At 40.4% G+C, this 23080-nt stretch overlaps 2 protein-coding genes across 5 annotated transcripts in view; both read right to left on the reverse strand.

Annotated features, from left to right (window-relative positions):
• Positions 1-10037, reverse strand: part of DOK7 (docking protein 7) — a 59091-nt gene extending 49054 nt beyond the window's left edge. Inside the window, exons 1-4 of one of the 3 annotated variants that reach the window (XM_069014543.1) lie at positions 9602-10036; positions 9430-9475; positions 7090-7320; positions 3062-3262 (exon numbers count right to left, since the gene is read on the reverse strand). In XM_069014543.1, the coding sequence (XP_068870644.1) occupies positions 3062-3262; positions 7090-7320; positions 9430-9475; positions 9602-9655 (532 nt within the window). In that variant the 5' untranslated portion in view covers positions 9656-10036. Of the gene's footprint in view, positions 1-3061; positions 3263-7089; positions 7336-9429 lie in introns of all 3 variants that reach the window. The other 2 variants (XM_069014541.1, XM_069014540.1) reach the window with 2 other exon arrangements.
• Positions 10038-11931: 1894 nt separating this feature from the next.
• The window catches only part of HGFAC (HGF activator), a 41376-nt gene continuing 30227 nt past the window's right edge, over positions 11932-23080 (reverse strand). For both annotated transcript variants that reach the window (XM_069014545.1, XM_069014544.1), the window contains 6 exons: positions 22775-22860; positions 22087-22327; positions 19420-19559; positions 17154-17294; positions 15962-16110; positions 11932-13630 (listed from right to left, as the gene is read on the reverse strand). In XM_069014545.1, the coding sequence (XP_068870646.1) occupies positions 13460-13630; positions 15962-16110; positions 17154-17294; positions 19420-19559; positions 22087-22327; positions 22775-22860 (928 nt within the window). In that variant the 3' untranslated portion in view covers positions 11932-13459. The remainder of the gene's footprint in view (positions 13631-15961; positions 16111-17153; positions 17295-19419; positions 19560-22086; positions 22328-22774; positions 22861-23080) is intronic.

Below are 23080 nucleotides of genomic sequence, written 5' to 3' on the forward strand. Positions count from 1 at the left end.
TCCTGCTCATCTTGCAATTAGCATTTGTTCTTTCAAAGGGCACTAAGGGTCCTACAAGTTCCTTTCTTCAAGGAGATGCTGTCGGAAAATATGAGGCAGCTTTAAACCTGGCTCTGGAAGCTAATTCTGAAGCACTTGAACATTGGAGAGACTGAATTCTCACAGTGTTAACGTGCCATCTTATGAGCCTACTTGAATTTTTTCTCACTGACCTGCAAGTGAAGATTCTCCTGGCGACTGGTCATTTTAACTGGTGTACCCTAATTGAGCTGGGAACTTGGGAAAGTGGGAGACTCCCTTTTTCCAGCCTGTTCCTCTGTGTAAACCTCTCAATTGACTGCTAGGCCAAGACATCTGCTTTTTTACAAAAGGTATGTGTGACTAAGCTTCAGTACAGAGAGAACAAAATTTTGGCCCAGAAAATAAATTATTTGCAGCTTTCAGAAGCAGAAAAAAATATTTTTTAATCTCTAGCAGTATTTTGATGTTAAGAGCAAGAGGAGTTCAGAATGTAAATGCTTTTCTTCCTATTTATGAATAAACTTGTGTAAACCATCTTGACAGTGCATCTAGATTTAATGTTTAAAATCTCAGCATTATCTCAGATGGTTTCCCTCTGCCTGGATTGAGTACCAAAGCCTTTGGAGTTGAACTAAACTGGTACTAAGCAACAGAACATAATGAAGTATTTTATATTTATGAACATTTTTGTGAGGAAGCAAGAAACAGAAAGTTAAAACAAATATCCTTTTAGACCTCAGATCTACCATAGACACATCCAGTGTGTCTGCTTCAGTTTGGGGCTTCATGTGTTTTATTAGGGAGAGGAGAGGCAATCAAACCACAAAATTATTGGTTCCTTTTAATTAGGTATTTATTACTATGATATTTAAACCTTAAATTCACTAATTCTCTGCCGTCAGAGCTCCACAGAATAAATGTGAGCAAAGATATGGTTTAACCTGTAGGAAAGTAACATTAATAATAGAGTCTGCATAATATTATACTACACTTACATGACAGGGTAATGGAGAGCACTTTTGTTCAGGAATGAAAACAACTTCTGTAATAACATATCAATTTTTTTCCTGAACACTACTTGTTTGCTTCAAGAATTCCAGAGGACTGAGGTAAAAGAGCCAGATACCTGAAGAAAGATGGTATTTCTCTTTACCAACACACTTCTGTCAAGAATAACAAGGGTTATATTTTTCTTTAGGTTCTATTTTCAAAAAGCATTTTCTTATAGTGGCAGTATTAAAACCAAGTGTTTAGACTAAACACATATTTAAATGTTGTTATGCCTGAGGATATGTTTGACTGCTTAGTTAAGGGCAGTAACTCCTTTAACAAGATCAGCTTCAACTTGTAAAGAGTTTCCAACTGTGACAGGCTATTTTGTACCAAAATGACTATGCTGTTCTTCTCTTTGAATGGACACATGCAGGGGAAAGGCAAAAATACCCTTTTGTGGCTGCTGAAGAGTCTCAGCTATCAACACACACATTTCTTAAGGATGATCCACAAGGTAGTGGGACCATTTCCAAAGCACCTTTCTAGTTTTATTCACGTGTAACCTTAAAAAAAAAAAATTGTATTTTTAAAAGCATGTACACAGGAGAGCTACTGATGACTTTCTGTTTCTTACCAGAAACTAGTGTAAGTTTAAGGGAGGGGAAAAAAAAAAAAAAGAAAACTCACCACAGATAATTCAGGTTCCATCACCTACAGTTCCTCATTTCACAGAATAAATTAGGCTGGAAAAGACCCCTGACATAATCGAGTCCAACCTTTGACTGGACACCACCATGTCAACTAAATGCCATGTCCAGTCATTTCTTAAACACCTCCAGGGATGATGACTTCACCACCTCTCTGGGCAGCCCATTTCAAAGCTTGACAACCCTTTCTGTGTCGAAATTCCTCTCAAAGTCCATCCTAAACCACCCCTAGCACAGCTTGAGGCCATTTCCTCTCCTCCTGTTCCTTGCTGCCTGGGAGAAGAGACCGATCCCCACCTGGCCACACCTTCCTGTCAGGTCAGAAAGAGGTCAGGAACTTGGGTTTCCCACTCCATAGAAGTATGGCAACCAGAATTAACATGCAGAGCAACAGTATGCAAGTCTCAGGAAGCATATATCTGGATTTGGACCAACTCTGAAATCTTCTAATTTTTCAGTTTGTTAATTGAAGAAAGTATGCAGGTCAAACAACTTCACATCCAAACTCACAATCTGCATACCCACTTATACTCACAGATCATCAATTCAGCATGGCTTCAAACTCTGCTTATGAAATTAAAACCTTATGAATATAAATCTAATGATATATGTTATTATACCTGTGCATTAATTAACTTTCCATTTCAGGTCTTGCATACAAACTCTACATTTTATCTGAAGTGAGAATTTGAGAAGTACTGAATTGGCCATTGGAACAAGAGATTTCTCTCCATCTAAAGGTGTATCTTAGCTACTCAGACATAGAAATTAGCTTCAGTTTGCTTGCTTTCATTTTGACCCCAAAAATCACACAGCCCCACCCCATAAAGTTACAAAGCTACTAACAGGGAAGGGACCAGAGAGTTGTCTAACTTTTAGGAGCAAAAAGTCCTCTATGGGATTTAGAAATTAGCCTTTACACAATGAGAATATTGATGCTGCCTGTAACCTCAAAGCTCCATATCACTTTCTCCTTAGCAAACAACCAAATAATTAATCATAGTTTAATAATCTGAACATTAAACCATTTTACCTTATCTCTTGCATAACACAAGCCATAAAAGTTCATTACCTTATTTTTGCTCTGTGTTCAATAGCAGCTTTTGACTAAACATCTTCTGGAGAGCCACAGGCCAGTTTTCAGCCAGGACTCCACACAGTCACATTTCTACTGAACACCAGGGTTGAAGCCTGCTCAGAACAGACTCTCTGATAAGAGGCTGCCTGTATGATAAAGTAGCACAGCTGGTTCTGCAGTCTCCACTTGAAATGAGAGTGCATTTACACTTCTGCAAAAGGCATCAAGCAACATTTAGAAGACAGGTTCCATTTGTACTTACAGAAGCCGCACCTGGTGCCCCCTTCAAAGATGAATCCGTTCGGGACGGCTCCATACCGACGCAGATCTGAGAGCTTCCACTGCCCCATGACACTGGGAGGAAGGTCTTTCACAAGGACAAGGATGTCATTGCAGAAATGCAGAGTAGCAGGCCCACTCTCTAGTTTTGTGCCAGGGGCTACAAAGACTTGAAATCTGTGAACTTTCAAATAAGAAAAAAAAAAATTACTACGGGATATATAAGTGTTGCATTAGTCATTCTGTTCAGCTGTGGTACTTGGACCAAGCCCTGCCCACACCATCAGAGTCTGCCACAAAGATCTGGATGCCAGACAGCCACAGGTAAGTAGCTGTAAAACCATTACTCCCTATTATGCCAGTTTAGGATTGGAAAAAATCCATCATATCTTGGCTTAATGCTACAAATTATTAAAGTTGCAATGCTACATTAATTTCTCCTAAATCTTCCACATTAACCCTATGTCAGATTAGTCAGTATCCAGCCTAGTCTTCACATACCTCTTCGATCCTTGCATCATTACATGGGTTGCTTTCTGTCTCCTCCTCTGACCTGTGTCTCTCCTTTCCTACATCCATGCACACAAATGACATGGTGCTCAATGAATCCAAAAGCCAAGATTCAAAGAATTAAGCAAGTTCTAACCAGGCCTCTATCACTGACTCATTTGCAACCTTTAATAAACTGCTTCACTTCCTCCCTAGCAGTAAAATGAGGAAAATTACATTTTTCCACCTTTGTGATTTTTTCAGGAGTTGGTGATGGTAGATGCCCAGACATTTAAAATTACTAGGAAACTAAGTGATTTATAGGTAACAAACACTTTTAGATGTCAGTTACTTTTTCACATTTCACATCCTGATTTTTAAATCAGTGGAGAAAGAAAAAGGAACACCTATCTCATCCAAGTTTACAAAATCCAGGTTCAAATCCCAACTCCAATATCACCTACATTGAAGTATCTTTACCTAAAGTAGCAGTTGTTCTAGGCTGGTCTCCCATTTTCTTCCAGGGCTAATGCATTCTGAATAATAAGTTATTGGGATCATTTCAAGGGCTCAAATCTCAGTGTTTCAAAGGGAGCAATTTAAGTGAGCAAGCATATAATTCTTAAACAATTGTTTTGACTTCCACTACTGCTCTAGTTTCTTTCATACTGTGATCAGAGACAAAAAAAACCAACGAATCAAAATAAAAACAAAAAAGCCACTAAACAAAATAAAAACAAAAAACACAACAAATTAAAAAAAGAAAAAGAAACAACACTTGTCTTGGTAGAGGGAAGCATCAAGACTATTCTATTTCCAGCAGGAGGGTTTTGGTGGTGTTTATCAAGAAGCACATAGATTTGGGATTTAGTTATGCATCAAAGATCACACAAACAGCTTCCTGCCTATGAAATCTACAGGGTAACTTCCAGATACTCTCAGCTCTTACATCCACTCTTCCCTGTTTCTTGCCCATGCTTCTTCAAGCATCACGAATTTCATCTAGGTCTGAGTCTTGCTTCTCATCTAACTACTTGCTATATTCTTAGTCACGATCCGAGCTGTAAGCCAACTCCTCATCTATGACATGCATTTGGTAAGTTCCCTAAGGCTCCAGCAGAATTAGCCACAAAGTCATTCGAGTGAAATGTGCAAGGAGACAGAGATAGATCTAACTAACCACAGCTCTACTTACAGCTCTGCCAGTAGCACTGCTAGGGAGCAAATCAATAGTCACACGATGTCCCCTTTTGGGCACGCAGTTGTTATGCAATCTGCTTAAACATAAGCTATGAAAAAGACAGCAAAACCATTGTGGTCAATAACACTCAGAAAGGAATCTTTAATGTCATTTGGACTCCTCTGCTCAGTTAACTCTGCCCAGTATTTTGCTGGCAATTAAACCATGGGAGAAGCAGCATCAAGATTCTTTCTGCTTCATAAATGAGGAATGGAGCCCATTCTTCACACGATCAGTTGCAAGCTACAACAGCTGCTGAAAACAAAGAGGTCCAGTTCAAATTCTAGACAACTGTCAAAAAACAGGATACCCAAATCTGAACAAAGCCAAAGTAGAGGAAAAATAATATTTGAACATGAAGTTTTTCCATATACTGCTTTTTTGGTAAATTGGAGTTCTCTTCAAAATTCTCCCCAGCCATTCACTTCCCCTAATCTATAAAAAGAATTTTTGTGAAGACAGAGCTGAGTATATCCATGAAAAAAAGGTACTACTTAAATTCATCATATCTTCAGCCCATCTTTTCCTTTTCACAGCTATGCACTGAGCTGCAGTATGCTAACTTCTCAAAGTGAGTTGTGGGCCCAAGCACATTTCAGGATTCACATCCACCTCATCTCCTAAAAACTGAGAGAAAACAATGGGAACTCCAGTGTGAATGCCTCCATTCTGTGGTCCTCATTCAAGAACAGTGTCAACTCCTTTCACTGTTTTTTTTTTTTGCTTCCCAGACTCTGAGGTCATCTCTCCCTAGCCTATTTTTATCATCCAGCCACCTTACTTTCAAGGCACACAAAGGCACCCTTACTACACTTCAAGAAAAAACACCAGCCACCATCCTCTCTTCATCTACATCTTCTCTCTTTTCTATTTCTGTCCCCTCAAACTAGAATCACTTTGACTTCATTATCCTAACTGAACATGCACTGGAAGACAAAACTCTGAAAAAATTTTCTATCCTTTGATTTATTCTCCTTCCCCTAAGCTTTTCTGCAATTAACTTTATACAAATTATTGCCAGTTCAACCAATTATTCTTGTTTTCTTCTGCATTTCTTCACCTCCACACACCACCTCTCCCACTACACCTTTACTCCATGGCTGCACATCATAACCCAGTAGGCTCTATTCCTACTCATTCACATCTTTCCATGAAAAAAAAGCCTCTTCCTTGCTTTTGCATGTCCTCCAATCACAACCATAATTGTGACAGCCGGACTGAGATTACTCCAGGACTGCATCAGTGCAAGACCATAAAAAACAGACCTACTCTGTCATATTCAAATACTCCTTCAGCTTTTAGGATAAGTCTATGTTATATATAGATCCTAAACCTAGTTAAAAAAAAAAAAAAGGCTTTGGAAGACTATAGAGCTTTATCATCAAAGCGCACCAACTACTCCAGCTATTCATGCTTGTACTGTTCAGGAACCCCCTCTAACCTTTTCTGTTAAGCAAGGCTTCATATTTGATAGCCCTGAGAGGTACATCCACACATCTCACTTCTGATAGTTCTAGATATTTTTACTGTAAAATTCCCAGGCCATCTTTCTACATATGTACTGCAAAGAAATGAGCCCACAAACCCAACAGATGGCAGAGCATATGTAACAAATGAAAAAGATTGCTAATGTGTGTCTCCCACACACCTACCCTCCTTCCCTAGTTATGACTAAACAAACATAAGACAGATACTATGGATTACCAACATTATCACTCTTTGTTCACCATGGTACATCTTAGAGCTGCTAATCAAGAAAGTAATATAGAATGATGGAGAAAGGTGAAGCTAGCTGGAAAGAATATGTCTGATTGCCCTCCTTATTGCAAGAAGTCTCTTTCTGAAATGGAACACTAGCAGCAATGAGCTTCATCAATGCAACACCCAGTAGGCACCTCAGCAAACTGGGCATGAACTGGCAAAGTTCTACTCAGGATCTCTTAATTCAGGCTCCCTCTGAGTCCCATTGCCAGAATCCCTGAGTCAATTGTAGCAACAGAAGTAGAAGTTTGATCACTTTGTTTCAAAGCTACACACCGTCAACGTCAAAATCAAAACCCCAAGTTAAGAGCTGTCATTATTCTCCATCAGTACTGGGTGGTACTGTAGTCAAAACCTATCACAAGGGATACCTGCTTTAACATCTAAGGGGGAGAACACTCTCAAATGAGTGACAATCTTGTCCTGAACTGTACCTTTTTATTTGCATTTTAGCTTCACTTTTCTTTGGTTTTTTTACCCTGTGGAGGAAAAAAAAAAAAGTGTGAGAAGACAAAGGTTACCTTCCCCCAAACTGTAGCGTATTCGTACATCCCACGCGTACATTGTTTCCTTGTTCTCAAATCCCAACATCACAACTTGAGAGAGACAGATGATTGCAAGGGTGTGATTCAAGCCCTCATAGGAGAGCCCAGGATCCAAGCCACAGATGTCTTCTAAGGTCATGCTGCTCCTCTCCTTATGCCCTTTTGCTCGTTCAGATTTATCCTTGTACACCAGCATGAGCAAACAGTCTAAAAGAAGCAAAACTGTCAGAGATGATGAGGCAGAGAGCATACACCACAACAAAGTTCTCAGCACTCTGCTGCAATACAAAGGTGCTTTAGACAACTGCAGGATCAGCTTGAGTAAGTCAATGTAAGACTCCTATTTCTTTTCCCAGCCCACCCCCAGGTAGTTTATATTCTTGTTTTCAGGAAGCAAACACTGAAGGGGTGTTTCAAGGGTAATCTGCAGGCTCAGAAATAAGGAACCCAGTAATAAATCTTCCCTATTTTACTCAAAGTCCAGTGGCATTTCAGACCCTCTCCTGAGTCTGGCAGGGACTGACTCATTAATTCTGAACATTAGGAGCTATGCTAGGATAGCTGTTCACATTACAGACTCTAAAGACTGAGAGGCTATTGTTGTCTGTATTTTCATTAGAACATACTGAACCACAAATGAAATTCTTACAGTAGCTCACAGATTACCCAACCACTAAATGGCGAGCTGACTGCCCTGCAAGATTGTTACCATCAGCTCAGGTTTCCCAGTTAAATGCTACACAACAGCCATTGCTAAAAACCATTACGTGCCATACCTTTTATTTATTTTTTAGTGCTTGCTTGTGACACCGATTGTTTTTAACCCCTTCCCAGAGGTGTTTATTACACAGTAACTATGCAGTGGAAGAAAGCAGTTCAAGTGCCACAGTCCCATGGCAAAAGCAAGCATTTCACAAGCAAACCCAAAAGACAAGAAAAGGGGAGCGACCTCTCCCACCTTTTGCATTTTTGACAAAAGTAGCCCTCTTTCCCCTACATTCCTTTCCTATCACACAACACTCAGCTGTAGATGAAATTAATGGTCACTATCAAAGCTGCAACATCCACAGCTTAAGCTGAGCTACAAACCACAAAAGAGAAGGACCCTGATGCACCATTTTATAAATACTGGGGGGTGGTGCTCCCAGCCCTGGTGAGGTGCCCTCACAGCTCTCAGATGGGCAAGGAACAGCCAAATCTCCACACAGATGAAAAATGACTGAAAGACTGAACTGTCTGCTAACTAATGCAGAGCTTTGCATGGATCCCCAATTGTCTTTGTGCACCTGTTAGCAAAAACAGCTGCAACCACGGTATTTAAACATTCTGCAATACAGTTGTGTGCCTGAAGAAAGAATGACTATGGTTTGCATACCAAGCAAAGCAAATCACCAAGGGCTTTTTGTATAAACCTGGCTAATTTAACTACAATAAAAAAAAAGTATTTTTGAGGAATAAGCTACATTATCAGTCAGGCTCCCTCATCTACCCTTTCAAACTTGGCTTACTCAGGCTAGAAACTCAGGCCCATATTCGTGGGTCTAGATACCAGCTCTAGGACCAGATGCCCCTTTGCACAGGGAGGTTTCACAGATTCAGATGAGATACAGGTACTTAAAACACTAAAAAATTACTGTAACAACTCAGTTAACAAAGAATTAGTAAGAAGCCTTCAGTCTTTCTAGCAAGAGCCTAGAAAAGCTGCCATAATCCATTCTGCAGCAATGCAATTCACATTTTCTAAGTGTAGGCAACATTTAGCCCTGGAAAGATACACTTTTGGGCCCAAATGTTTTCCCTGTTGGGAATAGATGGGGAAACCTAAAGCCTACTTTTCCCTCTGCAGCAGTAAAACATCAACTCTGTGTAACATTTTCAATTTCCCCTTCAGGAGCATGGAAACGATCTTATTTTTTTTCTTCCTTAATTCAAAATGTCATTTTATTTTTAAATTGAAGTGATATTTTCTGTCAAAACACTGATCAAAAATAACTACCGATCTTACAGTGCCAGCTTTTTTTTTTTTTTTACAGCCAGCAATCACCCTGAAGAAATAAGTTCCCCCCCCCCCCAAAAAAAAAAAAAAAAATTTAAAAAGTGCATTTTGAACGGGCACCAAATCCAGTGGCTGTGCTTTGGAAAGTCACTTTTCCCGTTGTTTTTAGCCAGCACCGGAGCTCGCCCCGAGGCCGGACGCGGCTCCCGGGCAGCGCAGCTCTGGGATGGCCCCGCCGAGGGCTCTGCGGGCACTCGCCCCGGGGAACCGGGCAAGCTCCGCGACCCCGAGCCCCGTTCCCACCGCCGAGCCCCTCTTACCTGCCACCGGGGAGGGCTTGCGCAGCACCAGCCACCTGCTCTTCCACTGCAACGAGAGGCAAAGGGACAGGGTTAGCCGGGGCCGGGCAGGGGAGAGCGGGCTCTCTCCCCTCCGGGAAGGGGGCGGCGGTCGGGGACCCCCGCGGGCCGCAGGGGCGCCGGGAGCAGGGACCTTTTTTCCGTCTCTCAACTTGACGTGACCCTCCACCACCACGGAATCCGTCATCTTCAGTCATGATTCCGGACAGCTGCGCCGGCTCTCTGCGCCCGCCCCGCGCTCCGGCCGCCCGAGGGGTCACTTCCAAAATAGCTTTATTAGGGCCCCGCGCGGGCGGGCGGCCAGCGCGGCGCTGCCCGGCCCCCGACCTGCCGCCTGGGGGAGGGGGTCCGGGCACCGTCTCAATAATTCTTTGTTCACATGTTTTACTTCTCGGCTGGGGGGTAGGGGGGGGTTAATTATTTTTATTATTTTTTCCTCACGGTGTCAGAGCGCGAGGCGCGGGCCGGGGCACGCGGAGCCCCGCACCCCCGCGCGAGCCGCCTCGGCGGATCCGCTCCGGGCGCGACCCCCGCCCTGATCCGGCTCCGGGCTTTGCCGCTGACCGCAGGGCCTGCTCCACGCCCGGGCGGCCGCAAAGCCCGCACCGGATTTCCTTCGTGGAGCGGGGTCCGCCTCTGGCCAGCCGAAACACCCCCTCCCCGCACCTTCCTTATAATGCCCAATTTTCACTTTTCAGAAGTATAATTACAGCTCTCCTTGGCTCCCAGAAGACACTGCCAACTACCCCAGATAAAAATACTCTTCTCGCATTTTTTTTTCCTTCTTTGCAATGCAACTGTCACGAGATAACAACCCGCTTACACCAAACCCAGAGCAGCTACAATTAATAGAATAAGATGTGTTAATGATGTCCTCAGATTTATTTCCACGAGCAATGGACTAATTAGAGTCCATTATTCCAAAAATACTCCTGCTGCATCTTATTTGATGGTAATTAGTTCTTCAGGTTTTTTTTAAACAGCCCTACAGCACATTTTTCTTTCAGTAGCATAATAGAAGGGGTTTTTTTTGGATGTTTGTATTTATTTCTTTCCTTTGGATTGGTCAGTTTGCATGGAATAACATACAATTTAATAAAACCATCTTTTAAGTGTGTTTCATAATGAATTAGGGAAGTGTTTGTTCAACTGGCTTTGCATTCTAATTCAGTTTCAATATGGAGTTAGGAAAAACATCAGATAAAATTTCACTAGTACATTTGAGTTGGGTTTTCATTTTAACAAAGAAAAAAATCACTTAAAAGGGGTGAAAAATATGGAGAATTAGTTTCCATGGGTTGATGCACAACAGAAAGGCTGGAGGCAGATGCTGGAGTGGACCATAGGAATGTGACTGGTGTCAGGCTGTCAGAGGTCAGGATATCTCACATAACTTGGACATCTCCTTGCTACCCCTACTCTGCATTTATAATACAGTTGTATTATATAATAATAATACATCACCACACAGCTGATGCTCAAATGATTTTCATTTAGTTCCACCGCATCAATGCAGTAACAGTGGACAAACAGGCTGCTTTGAAAGCCACAAATTAATTTCAATGCATTCAAAGTATTCAAATTAATATCAGCCGGAGATTTTTTATTTAGACCTTTAGAGCAGAAAACAGACCATTCAATATATTCTTTAAAAGTGTGTTATTGCTTGTGCTGGTGTTGCTGTGTACCAATACAAGCAGCATAGATTTTGAAAGCAGAACAGCTAAAAAAGCTTTGCACAAACTGTCAGAAACAACAGTCTAACACCTTTCCTATCAAACAGCCACCTTCTTTACTGCAAGAGAATACCAAGAGAATATATAAAACACAAAACTGCACGATCAAAACTGTGCACAGTGTGGATGGATATCAATTTCAAAGTGAAACTGAAGTCACAGAACAGATACAGACATTCAGAATGGCTTCATCTTGAGTGGAAACGTGTTCCTGATGAATCCCTCCCAAAGAAGAGTAAATAGTTCCTTCCTGCTGATGCAGTACTTGTCTTTCAGCAGCAGGTACAGTTAGTCCTGTTACATGGTCACATTCATTTCAGGGCATTAAGCAAGCCAGACTCGTACGGCAAATGGCCAGGGAGGCAGAGTCAGACAACAAGAGTCTTCAGTTTGTTTTGAAATCAAGATCCCAGAGGTGGATATCAGTTTTTAAAGCTAGTGTTTAGTGCCTCTGAAAAACAAACTAAAGGCTTTGATCTAGGGACTCCCAGTATCAATAGCTAAAAACCATGTCCAGGTGCTTACATCTGTCTACTGGAAATGTGTGTGACACTTGCATTAAACTGGGAGCACCAGCAGCTGAAATTGACCCGTACCGAGAGATTGCCAGATGCCTTCCAGCACAAAGTGCTGTTTCATCTTTCTACCAGCTCTCAACCTACAGAACAACCTACAGAGGGATTCAAAGATTTTTTTCCTCTATACATAACAGACTAAGTCCAAGAAACAGAGGGTAAATGTTTTTATTAAACAGTTTACATCATTTATCTAGATTAGCATTGTTGTATATTTGTACCTACACAGATTCAGGTTTTGGTTATTTTTCCTTTAAAAGTCTCTTTTAACTGCAGATAACATTCACCACTACTAAGAAATCCATGAGGACACTTCTAGTACTATAAAACAAAAACCACATCTGAATATCTAGGCACCACTTTAAAATTTTATTATCTTAAAATGCAACTTTGCTTGGAACCCTTAAGAGAGATCATAAATGTTCACTGCCAGGGAAGAAATACATTTAACATCAACACTTTAAATGTACATATCTGATGTGGCTAAAGGTTCCCTGTAATAGGAAAAAAAAAGAATTTTACATTCTTTGTCAGACTTTTTTTTCTGTTAAGTAATTTTCTGCCTGTTTTTGCTAATACAGCTGACTCCACAGCCTCTAAACAGCTGTATACTGTAATAATTTCTTTGATTGTTCCCATAACAATTCCATAGACCATCACAGTAAAGCCAGGGGTTTGTGATATCACCAGATCCCCAAGGAAAATGTCAAGTTGCACCCCAGCCATCCTGTTGAAAAATCTGTTACAAGAAACCTCCTTTCTGAATTATCTAAATAGTTGAACAACTTGTTAGTACAAAATCTAAGACATCTTCAAAACACTGTCAAATTAAAGAAACGTTTAGAGATTTATCATCAAGGTGAGTATTTCCATTGCTATCCTCAGGGCAAGGAGAAGATCACAGTCTGCAAAAGGTCCTGGCTGTAGCAACCTAAATCAGCTGCTCCAACTTCCAACATTTTTCAGAGAAAAAGTTTGAGCTCACAGGAGGTGTTGCATTAACCTTGCTGGAAAATTGCATACCAGATTCAGCAGAGCTCTGAGGCATGTTCCTGATTTTACGTCAGTGGAACATAGAAATATGTTTATATAAAAATATGCTTACATGTTTGGTTGAAACAAAACCTAAACCCTCTGGTTTCTTTCCCCAGAAGTGGTTTGTTGCAGATAGCTGAGGAGCAGCTTTACCTACGTTGTTCTCTTGGTGTCTCTTGACCTGAGCTTCAAGAGATCATTTCTCAGGGAGAGGGAATTTCATTTTTGATCCTCTTGTTAATTTTTTTATTTCAACTGAGAATACAAGGACAGTGTTGTTACAGGTTGGTTTGGGGGATGACAGCTCCAACAGAAACCACAAAATACATCAAATCACTTTTTATGTAATCCACCAAGCAGACAGAGAGTTGTAGATTTTCGTGCACTGTCTCGACATGTTTGGGGTTTTTTATTAAGACAAATAAAGACAGTCATGTATGTTGAGCAATCCACAGCCCTAGAATGCTAGATCAAGGCTGCTGAGCTGACATCAGCTGGAGCAGGCCTGCTTTTGGTGGTCTGGCTTGGAATTGCTGAGAATTACCATGACAGTTTTCATACCAGCTTATAATAAAATATTTATGCCATTTCAATAAAACGAAAAGACTCCTGAACCCTGCTTCAAATGTTAGCATATTTAATTGTTCAACTAGTTTTTCGGGGGGCTATTTTCTCATTAATCCACTTTACATAGTTTGTCACTCTTGTATATACTCCAGGTTTGTTGACTCTGCCACAGCCATCTCCCCAGCTGATAATTCCATAGAGGTAAGAGGTGTCATTTTTCTCACAGGCCAGAGGTCCACCAGAATCTCCCTGCATTAAAAGTAAGTAAAGGTTATCTAATTTGATAGAAAGCAGTCAGAAGAAGATCAGTTTGGGAAAATACTAAAATAGGAATGTTTGCAAGTGAGATTTAAACTTTAAAAAAAAAAAAAAAGGAAGCAGCAGTTTACTGAAGTTTCATTATAGAAAGCAGTTTTAGTCACACTAATAAAATGGTGGATTCTTTTAATTACACATTAAACAAAAGTATCAAAATATCAGATTTTGTTTAAAAATATGAAATGCTTTCAGGTTCAGACATCTACTGAAAAGCACGGTTGATTTAGATCATTTTCAGTGGAAGTGAATGAGCCTTTGAGGCTTAGCACTGTTGTAATATCAGCACTGCATGGAGGGGTTACATGGGTGCATTTGGAGAGTTTCTCGATGCAGTTCATTGCAACTTTCAGGCAACATGACAGTTTTCAAAGAAAGGTGTTGCATACAGACACACGTTGTGACTGTGGGATGCTGTAATTTTATGTGGCATACAGGGTTTTGCCTGTGTTTGAATTTGCTACTGAGTAATTGCCTTGTCATTAAACCATAAACCAAAAAGCAGCCCAAACTACACTACAGCAAAGATTAATTTGGAACACTTCTACTTATTTTAAACCTTGAAAGCATTCAGGATGGGGGGGGTTATTAGTAATACTCTTAGACTGACTTTCTAGAGAAATTAAAATGTTAGAAATCAAAAATGTGACTTAGTAAATGGTACTAGTAAAAGCAGCCATCACTCTAAGTTGAGACCAAGGAGAAATATATTTTTTCTTATCTCAAAAGAAAATTCCACCAAAATACATAGGAAAATTGTGTTGCCTTTATACAAGGAGATTTCTGTGATAAGTGAAGAATATCAGATGAAGTCTTGCTTGTTTGCTTATTTTTCACAACTGGTGTAATTGATTGCAATTTTGGCACTTATTTTAAAAAGTTTCCAAGAAAATCTTTTAAAAATAATCAAGGAAAACACATCATCTGTTTGAAGTTTCCTGATCTTGGAGTATTTTTATACATAACAGATGGTTTACAGGTTAATATCCTAAGTGTACATTAAGAAAACCCAGAGGTCATCTGCATCTGTTGTTGCATTAAGAGATCTACATTATTTCTCCTCAGACTACACTACAAGTCTGACAATAGGGGAAAATGAATTATTGATTAGTTAATAATGTTTTCATGTCATGAGCACTGTTCTTCAGCAACATCTGTGACTCTCCATTGCTGTTTCTCAGACTTTGCAATTCTCTCCAGATGTCTTCTCTTTGTGCAGCTCCTTTCTCCTTCCCTCCACTTTCTTTTCTCCCTCTCATCCCTGATCTCTGTTTTTCCAGGGCAAGGAGAGACAATCAGCTGTAATGCTGTCTCTTGCATTTGCACTTCCTGGGAAAGACAAAGGGGAGCTGGGCAGGCAGGGTCGTTTCCATCCCTCTGGCTGGTGCGAACACTTGCAGCCTCAGTCTCACCCTGGCCTCGAGCCACTGCTGGCTGCTGCCATTTCACTTTGACAACTTTCTTTGGATATGTTTATGACCTCTACAGGGCTTCCAGCACACAGTATACATGATATTCCTTGCTCCACTTACACTGTCAGCTATTAGCTATGTGCTGCCTTTTCATGACTTTATGCTAATAGAGCACAACCCTCCTCCTTCAAAATGAACTGTAGATAAAATCTGAAGTTTTATGTAAGGAATAATCTGATCCTTCATTTTAAGGAGTCTCGTCTATCACCACAACAATTCTGCATCCTTATTCAGAACTGAGGTGTGACATAATTCAAAGTAGTAAGAGCATGAGGTCATTCCGTGATAGACTGAGGTTACATAACATACTTTCCAACTGACTGACATTCTACACCATTCAGTCACTTCCACTGTAGAAACCTCAGCTCCTTCCTCCAAACCTCACCACTGCTCCTCACCTCCTACCCAGGTGTCCTTATTTTCCCTCAGGCAAGAGACAGGAGCTCTGGGATTGGCCCCACACAGGTTCATGCTGGTTCTCCTGCCAGCACATCCCTGCCAGCTGGGCAGCAATCCATTGCCACCACCTGCAGGCTCACCCAGGAGGTAGAACAACACACTCTCCAGTGCACAGCCACTGCCTTATGTGAAGGTAGGAGGAATATAATACCCTGGAGCCCTTCTGTAGAGCTTAATTGACATGGAACATGATAAAAAAATGAAGGTGGAAGCAGTCACATAAGGTTCTTTTCTTTAGGGTCACTATAAAATCAAAAGTAAGAATTGTAACACTGCAACACTTCTGAACAAAATACATTTCTATCACCTGCCTAGACATGACACCCAGCATTACCTGACAAGCATCGGATTTGCTATCAAAGTAGCCAGCACAGAACATATTTTCTGTGATTTCTGTTCCATAAATTTCAGGACTTCTGCATTTCTCCTCAGGAATAAGTGGAACCAGTGTTTCTTGCAGGACATCTGAATAACCAGATATATCTTTAAAAAATTCCAAGAGGAAAAGAAAGTCATTTTTATAGAATTTCATGAGCATAACATGAAAACACAAGGCACAATACAACACATTAAACACATTTAACACCTCTCAGTAATATTCATGTTTTGGACATCTTTAAAATATAATAATTTTTATAGTGACCACTCTCTGAACCTCCAGTCAGACTCCATGCCCCTTAAAATAACAGTATTGCAATGTCCAGCCATTAATCCACTTTGGGTTCTCTCATTTTCTAGAGACTCAGGAACAGTAGCCCAGCACTCCTGTCCTCACCTCTTTCCAGACTGACAATAAATCATCCATTTATTGAAAATTTTGTCTTTAGACTACATGTTTAGACCAAGACATTTGCTCATACTACATGTCTCATGAAAATGTTGCAGCCAGCTCCTCAATCCTTCTCATCTACCTACATATGTCTTTGCTATCTCAACATTGAAGCAGTGTGGTCCAGCCTCATAGTCCTAAATTCCTCCTCTAAAAGGATGGGATGATTTTTTCCACCTTTCTCAAGCTGAGTGTAAGCACTTCTTAGCCCAAAGTCTATCTGTCCCTCTCCTATTGACGTTTTCAAAATTTCTTGATGGTGAAGCTAAAAATCCCCTCCATCACCCACTAGTAAATTGATTGTATTTGGTTTGCAGTCTTGGTTGCCTACCTGGAGAAATCAGGGGTAGGATACATTTTACTAAAGTGCCACATGTTGGCACTACAATCAGCTACTTTCTCTCCTCCCAGTCCATGTAATCTATCTAGCTCATAGCTCATAGCTCATCCCATCCAAAAATTGGTGCAAATATTTGGTAAAGGGAACCACACCCCAGATTCCAAGGACTATAAAGGAAGTTCAGGATGACTATTTCAGATGTAAATGTTGTAAACACTAAAGGTAGGTAAAAAGAATCCCACCAGAAGTCCCTTGCAAAGTATTTTACCAAACTCTCAGCTGTATAACGTATACCTGAGCATTATATTTTCATTATCATCACTTTTTTCTATAGACAACAGCTCTCGTTTCACTCACTCTCATGCTTGTGTCCCCATCCAGAAATCTGACATTTCAACTGGTCAGGGAAAATAGTATCACTTTCTGGCAGGCAGATGGGCTGAACAAACTGGGACTTGACAGCACAACGTTGGCCATTCTTCTTCAGCTTAATCAAAGCTGCAGAACAGAAAAACAGAAAACACAGGAGGAAGAAAGTGACTGTTCCCTTTCTTTATTGGGATTGGCAGTAATGGGTCTCAGATACAAATTTAATTATCCCCTAAGCCTCTCTTAATTAAGATATTTCAATCAAAGACAGACAGACTCATCTCAACAGCACCTGATTTCACAGCAAATTGAAGGCTGAAACATTCAGCTACTCCCCTTGTGGGAATATTTATTTTATGCTATGCTCACTGAGCAGATTTTGCTTCACTGCCTCTGTAGAGAAGGGGGAAGATAGAAAATACATGTGTCTCTTCCCACCTTATAGTTAAATAACAGTGACATATCCCCAACTTTCAGCTGAAATAAGTGGGATGTGCAAATACTCACTGCTTCTGAAAGCTTGGCCACTGGCCTAATTCCAATTCCATGAAAAAATTAATTACTCCAAGAGCTGGTATATTTCGTGTCCTGTTAACACTGAGTTCAGCAAAATTCAAGATCTTTAAAATTAAGGAATAAAACCTCAGGACATTTCAAAACCAAGCTTCTTGAAGCTACAAAGTGTTACATAACCTACACAATCTTTACTAACCAGCCATGGGGCTGAGAACAGCATAAAGATGAAGCTGTGCAGCATCATGAGATTGATACTGAAAGATTTCAAAAATTGGTTTCCCTGTAGCAAATCTCTTTCATTTGGCTGTAAATCAGCTAAGGGAGCTTTGTAGTGGGTGGAACACGGGCAGCATGTTGGTTTTGCCACACCACGCAAAGAGAACAGAGCTGAGGTAATGTGGACACACCTATTAAACCTTCTCATCAGGCCTCTTGGAAGCTCAAGGTTTTGTGAGCACAGCTGTGTGGAAAGCAAGTGATGTCACTGGATAGTCTTATTTCTCTACCAGCTACAGGTTTTGGCCTTAGTGGAACACAGAAGCAGTATCTCACAGCCTGAGAAGCCCACACAAACCTTGCTCCCACACGCAGCTTGCTCTTCCTCACCTTGCTCCTCTTCCCTGCTAACTCTGCCTGCTTCTGAATCCCTCAAATTTCCTAGCAAACATTCATGTGATAGTTGTTTCCTTTAAAAATTATTTTCAGCAGGAAACAACTCTTCAATTGCATCAGTAGAAATCACTGACTGGGCAGAAGAAGCCCTTGCATCTTCCTCCCCCAACACAGTTTCTGCCTTCTTGTTTATTCTTGCAATTGGGCTTGTCTTTGGCACTCCATGTTCAGCTCTCCCTGGATTTGGACATAGCACACTGGTGAGGCATGCCTACCTAATTTCAGAGTAATTAAAAAAGCTATGAGATCTCAAAGCATCATGAGTGGTTTTCACCAGGATATTTCAGAGCAGAGTAATGCCTTATCTAGTTTGTCTCCTGGTACACTGTGACAGAGCTCCCACCAACACAGAACTTGAATGCTTTTTGCTATAGAGTAGAAAATACTCACCATCTGGGAGCAAAAAAAGCCTGACCTAAAATATTCCCATGTCAGGCTATTAAATAGTCTCACAGACAAAGTGCTCACACAGCTTGATGCCCTGAGGTGACGTGACAACTTTCACAAGAGCAGATTTGAAAATAAGAATTTGCTGTTCCATTGTCATTCTGACTAATATTATAAGGTCAATCAGAAGGGCATTTAACTTCTGACTGATAAGACAGCTGATTTTTAAATCTATCTCAGTGTAAAAAATGATTCTTAGTACCACAGATTTTCAGAGCAGATGGGGTTATTATATTCATCTAGTCAGATCCTTTATACAATACAGACAATAGAATTTTACCAAGTAATTCCTGCATCAAGCCTACAGCTTCTGGTTCAGTTGAAAAAATGCCTAATCTCACAAAGACTTGAAGTGAAGATGAATCTGCCACACATCTAGGTAAATTGCTCCAAAGGCTAATTATCATAATTATTTAAAATTTGCAATTTATTTTTCATCTGAATTTGTCTAGCTTTCAGATGCTGTTATAACTCTGGTAGAACTAAGAGCCCTCTGCATTCAAAAGCCTCTATAGTATCTATGATTTTTCCACTATAAAGGCAGTTTTTAACAGACCAACTAAACTTGAAACTAGGTCAAGTAAATGGAAAATAAAACTGTCTGAACAAAAATACTCACCAATATCATGTTCAGTAGGATTGAACACGGAATACTGAGGATGCAAGATGTATTTCTCTATTTCAAAAGTCTGTGTTACATCAGTCGTTTTATTAAATATTTGTTGACCCAGAACTACTCTAATAGTGGATTTTAGTGGACTGTAATACAAAAGAGAGAATAAGCAGTTCTGTGATTAGCAGGACAAATGCAGCTGATTTTCCAATGGCTGGGTATCCTATGAACCATTATAACCCCAGCCTCCCACCATGTCCATTGTTTACCCTCTCATAATGCTTTTACCTCTTTCCCCAGCTTCCTGCTTACTGAAGGCAAGGAAAAAGATAACAAATGTTACAGTGAGCCCCGAGCTCTGTGGGTCCTGATTAGCCTAAGTACAGGCTGCTGCTTCTTGAAAGAAGGAAAAGGCCAGCACAGGCACTGCTGCCCAGCTGCTGTTTGGTTAACAAGCATCTTTGGGGGGTGTAAGCACCTCTTCTAGAAACTTAACTGAGTTAACTTAAACTCTGCTTTGCCAATAAGTACAAAAGCTTCTCAGAAGGAACTGAGGGATCAAAAGATCAAATATATATATATATCAAAAGATGAGTCAGTGGTGGATATCTCGTTTCTCTGGGAAACCAGTCTGCTAAAAAAAATTACAGGTATTGGCCAAGACTTAAAGGTGCTGGCACATTGACAAGTCAGGAACATCTGGGCAGCTTCCATCTAAAAGATATCACCAGTTCTGCTCTGAGATTAGTTTGATCTATGTTAAATCTGTTGTCCAGAATTAAAGAAACCTGGTGAAGTCCCACCAGCATACAGATTTAAGGGAAACTCCACAGCCAGAGGAGAACACAGTATTTGCAATTCGCATCATCTTTTCCAACTATCAATTTTTTACTTTAAGACCAGAGTCCTCTGATATCCAGTGTCCTAGGAAAGAAAGCTATTAAGAACCAATACAGCAACTGGGAAGTAAAGGACATTTGGGAAAAATCAGGAAATGTTTAGAAAAGGCAATATAATCTCTAGCTTTGAAAGGAACAGAATTCACATTTCACTCGTGTTCTAAAGCCAATTCAATCTGCATCTGCATAAGTCTACAGTGAATTTAGTTAGCAAGTGTCTTCAGCATTGGAGGACTCCTATGATTTGTTATTGAGTGCAGGAGAAGAAAATATCTGGTGTCACAGATCATGCACAGATGCAGAGTGGTTTGCATCATTGCAGTTTCCCTGGTTGCATTTCTGTGCCCATCGGATGCAAAAACACCACAGAGCCTCCCCTAGTACTGAGTACACAACAATGACCAGCAGCCATGGACTCAGAGGAAAGAGATTCTGGCCAACTGCAATGCAGAGAGACAGCAGTGACCCTGTTACAAGAACTATGCTTAAGGTTAACAAAGGAAAGGGCAAAGTTTTTTCTGTATTACTGGAATATAATAAGACAATAAAATGTTCTTCAATCAATATGTAAGGCCATGATTTTCTCAGTGTTTTTGCAGTAGTAAATCAACCTCCTTGAAAATCAAAGTTTGGGCCTGTAAAACAGTGGAAGTTCACTTTCTGGAACAGTATTTGGAATAATTTTAGAAGCACTGAATGGTTCTGCTATGACTTACAGATGGTTCATTCAGGAAAAGAAAGAAAACAGGAGGGATTACAGAAAATAAGTAAGAAATAATTGAGCTGCACAGGTATCTATTGTCGCCTAGTGGAAAACAGTTGGAATTGTGACTACCAGAGGTACTAAACAAACAGAAGAGCACAAATTACAATGCAGTAATTATGGAAAATCTGTACGTACCAAACGACCAGCTGGAAGTGGGTGGAAATGTCCTGAACAGCTGCCAAAGTTAGTAGCTATTTCACAACATTTGAAAAACAAATGCATTGTGGCTTTAGCTACAAATGCTTCAGTACAGCATTCACAGTGGTATTATTAGCTCTACAAGCTATCAGTGTCTATATTCTGGCACAAGGTTCTCTGTTTCTCTTGGCTTCTTTACTATGCAAAGGAACAATGGGTATCAAATGATGTAATATTTTTCCCTTCAATGTGATCAAACTGAAATCAGGGAAAGTGTTGAACATTTGTAGAAAATTAAGTATTTAGAATAAAGTAAGCACATCCTTTAATCAATATTTTCTCCAGTGTCCCACAGGAGAAAAAAAATCTCTCAAGAAAATCAGCATCAGAAGTTTGACAGTTTAGTTCTTCCATGTGGCTCTTTGTAAAGCTCAGCCCACTCTATTTGTGTCAACCAACAGTAATTTATTGTCTCCAATCAATCATTGCATGGCTGTCTCAGCCTTTCTGAACAAAACACAGCAGTGAGCATAGTCATCTCTGTTATATCTCAAAACAGGCATAAACATTCAAAAAGGTAACCAAGAAGAAGAGAAATACTTCTATTCCCATGCAGATTCTTGCACATGCGATGCCCCATTCTGTGTGCTGTTTCACCCTACCTTATTCCTTCAGTCAGTGTGTCTGGATTCTTTGGGACTCCTTAAGGAACAAGTGTTTATGAGATTATAGTACTCCAAGCCATTTTTTTAGATCATGGAGAGTATTCAAATTGCCAGGAATTCCTTTTGGCACCTTGGTCTTTTATAATCTCGTCTTCTTTCTTTTTCAGTTCGGGTTTGTTGTGAGGACCCACTGTCAACACTTTACCTGTTAGCAAAGCAGTGTGCTGCTGACACTACCCAGCAAGTCTGAACCAGGCTTCCACCGCAGAAACTCTCTCCAATATATATAGCTGCTGTCCAGGGATGAGATCCAGGCAGAGATGAAGATCCCCCAACAATCCTAGGTCTCACAAAACTTCTTTTATTATGTCTTCTTCCACATGGTCTTTTGGTACCTGCAGAACTATCTACTTTGTCTGGAATTGGTGGCCTTCTTTCCCTGCTTGCTGAGATAAAAAGGGATATGGAATCAGACCACCAGAATCTTTATGTTTTCAAATTAGATACCATGTCTCATACATCTTCAGGATATAGACCTCTCTTTGCTCACAGAGGCCCACTTCTCTGGGCCTGTAACTCCCAGGACAATGACAATTTGTAACAAAGCATCAGTTATTTCTGGTACCTTGCATGTTCTAGCAGAAAATTTGGGAATATTGGCATGATTGTGACCAAAACAGTAGTATGACACTGCTGCTATTTCAGGACAAGAATCACAGATTGTATCACAACTCCAAAAAATGCAAAAGATGCCTGTTGTTTACTGGAAACAGTAAAATATTCAACACTCCTTGGAACAGTAGAAGATTCAAAATTATACAGTGAAAGCTTGTTGTACTATCAATAAATCTCCATTCATTCATAACATGGATTTTAAGAAAGCCTTTACATACCACAAGTTGGAATGTCACAATATGCCCAAGACAAACTGTTGTCCTTCATGATGTAACACCATGGTTTATCATCATCATCTGGATTTCTAGTTAATTCAGGGGAAGAGAGAATTACAAGCATTAACCACAGTGTTGTTGCAAGCTTCCTGAAGGTTTTCTGCTTTTTCCTCTTGCACCATGCAGAGGACTGACAGGACTCTCAGATTTTGAGCCATCTGACAAAGCACAGATGAAGTGCTCACCTACAAGGGTGAGCAGCCTTTTGGTAGAATTATTCGTCTTAAAACAAGCCAAGACTAAGGTTCT

This window comes from Aphelocoma coerulescens, chromosome 4, assembly GCF_041296385.1.
Source record: "Aphelocoma coerulescens isolate FSJ_1873_10779 chromosome 4, UR_Acoe_1.0, whole genome shotgun sequence".
Lineage (NCBI taxonomy): Eukaryota > Metazoa > Chordata > Aves > Passeriformes > Corvidae > Aphelocoma > Aphelocoma coerulescens.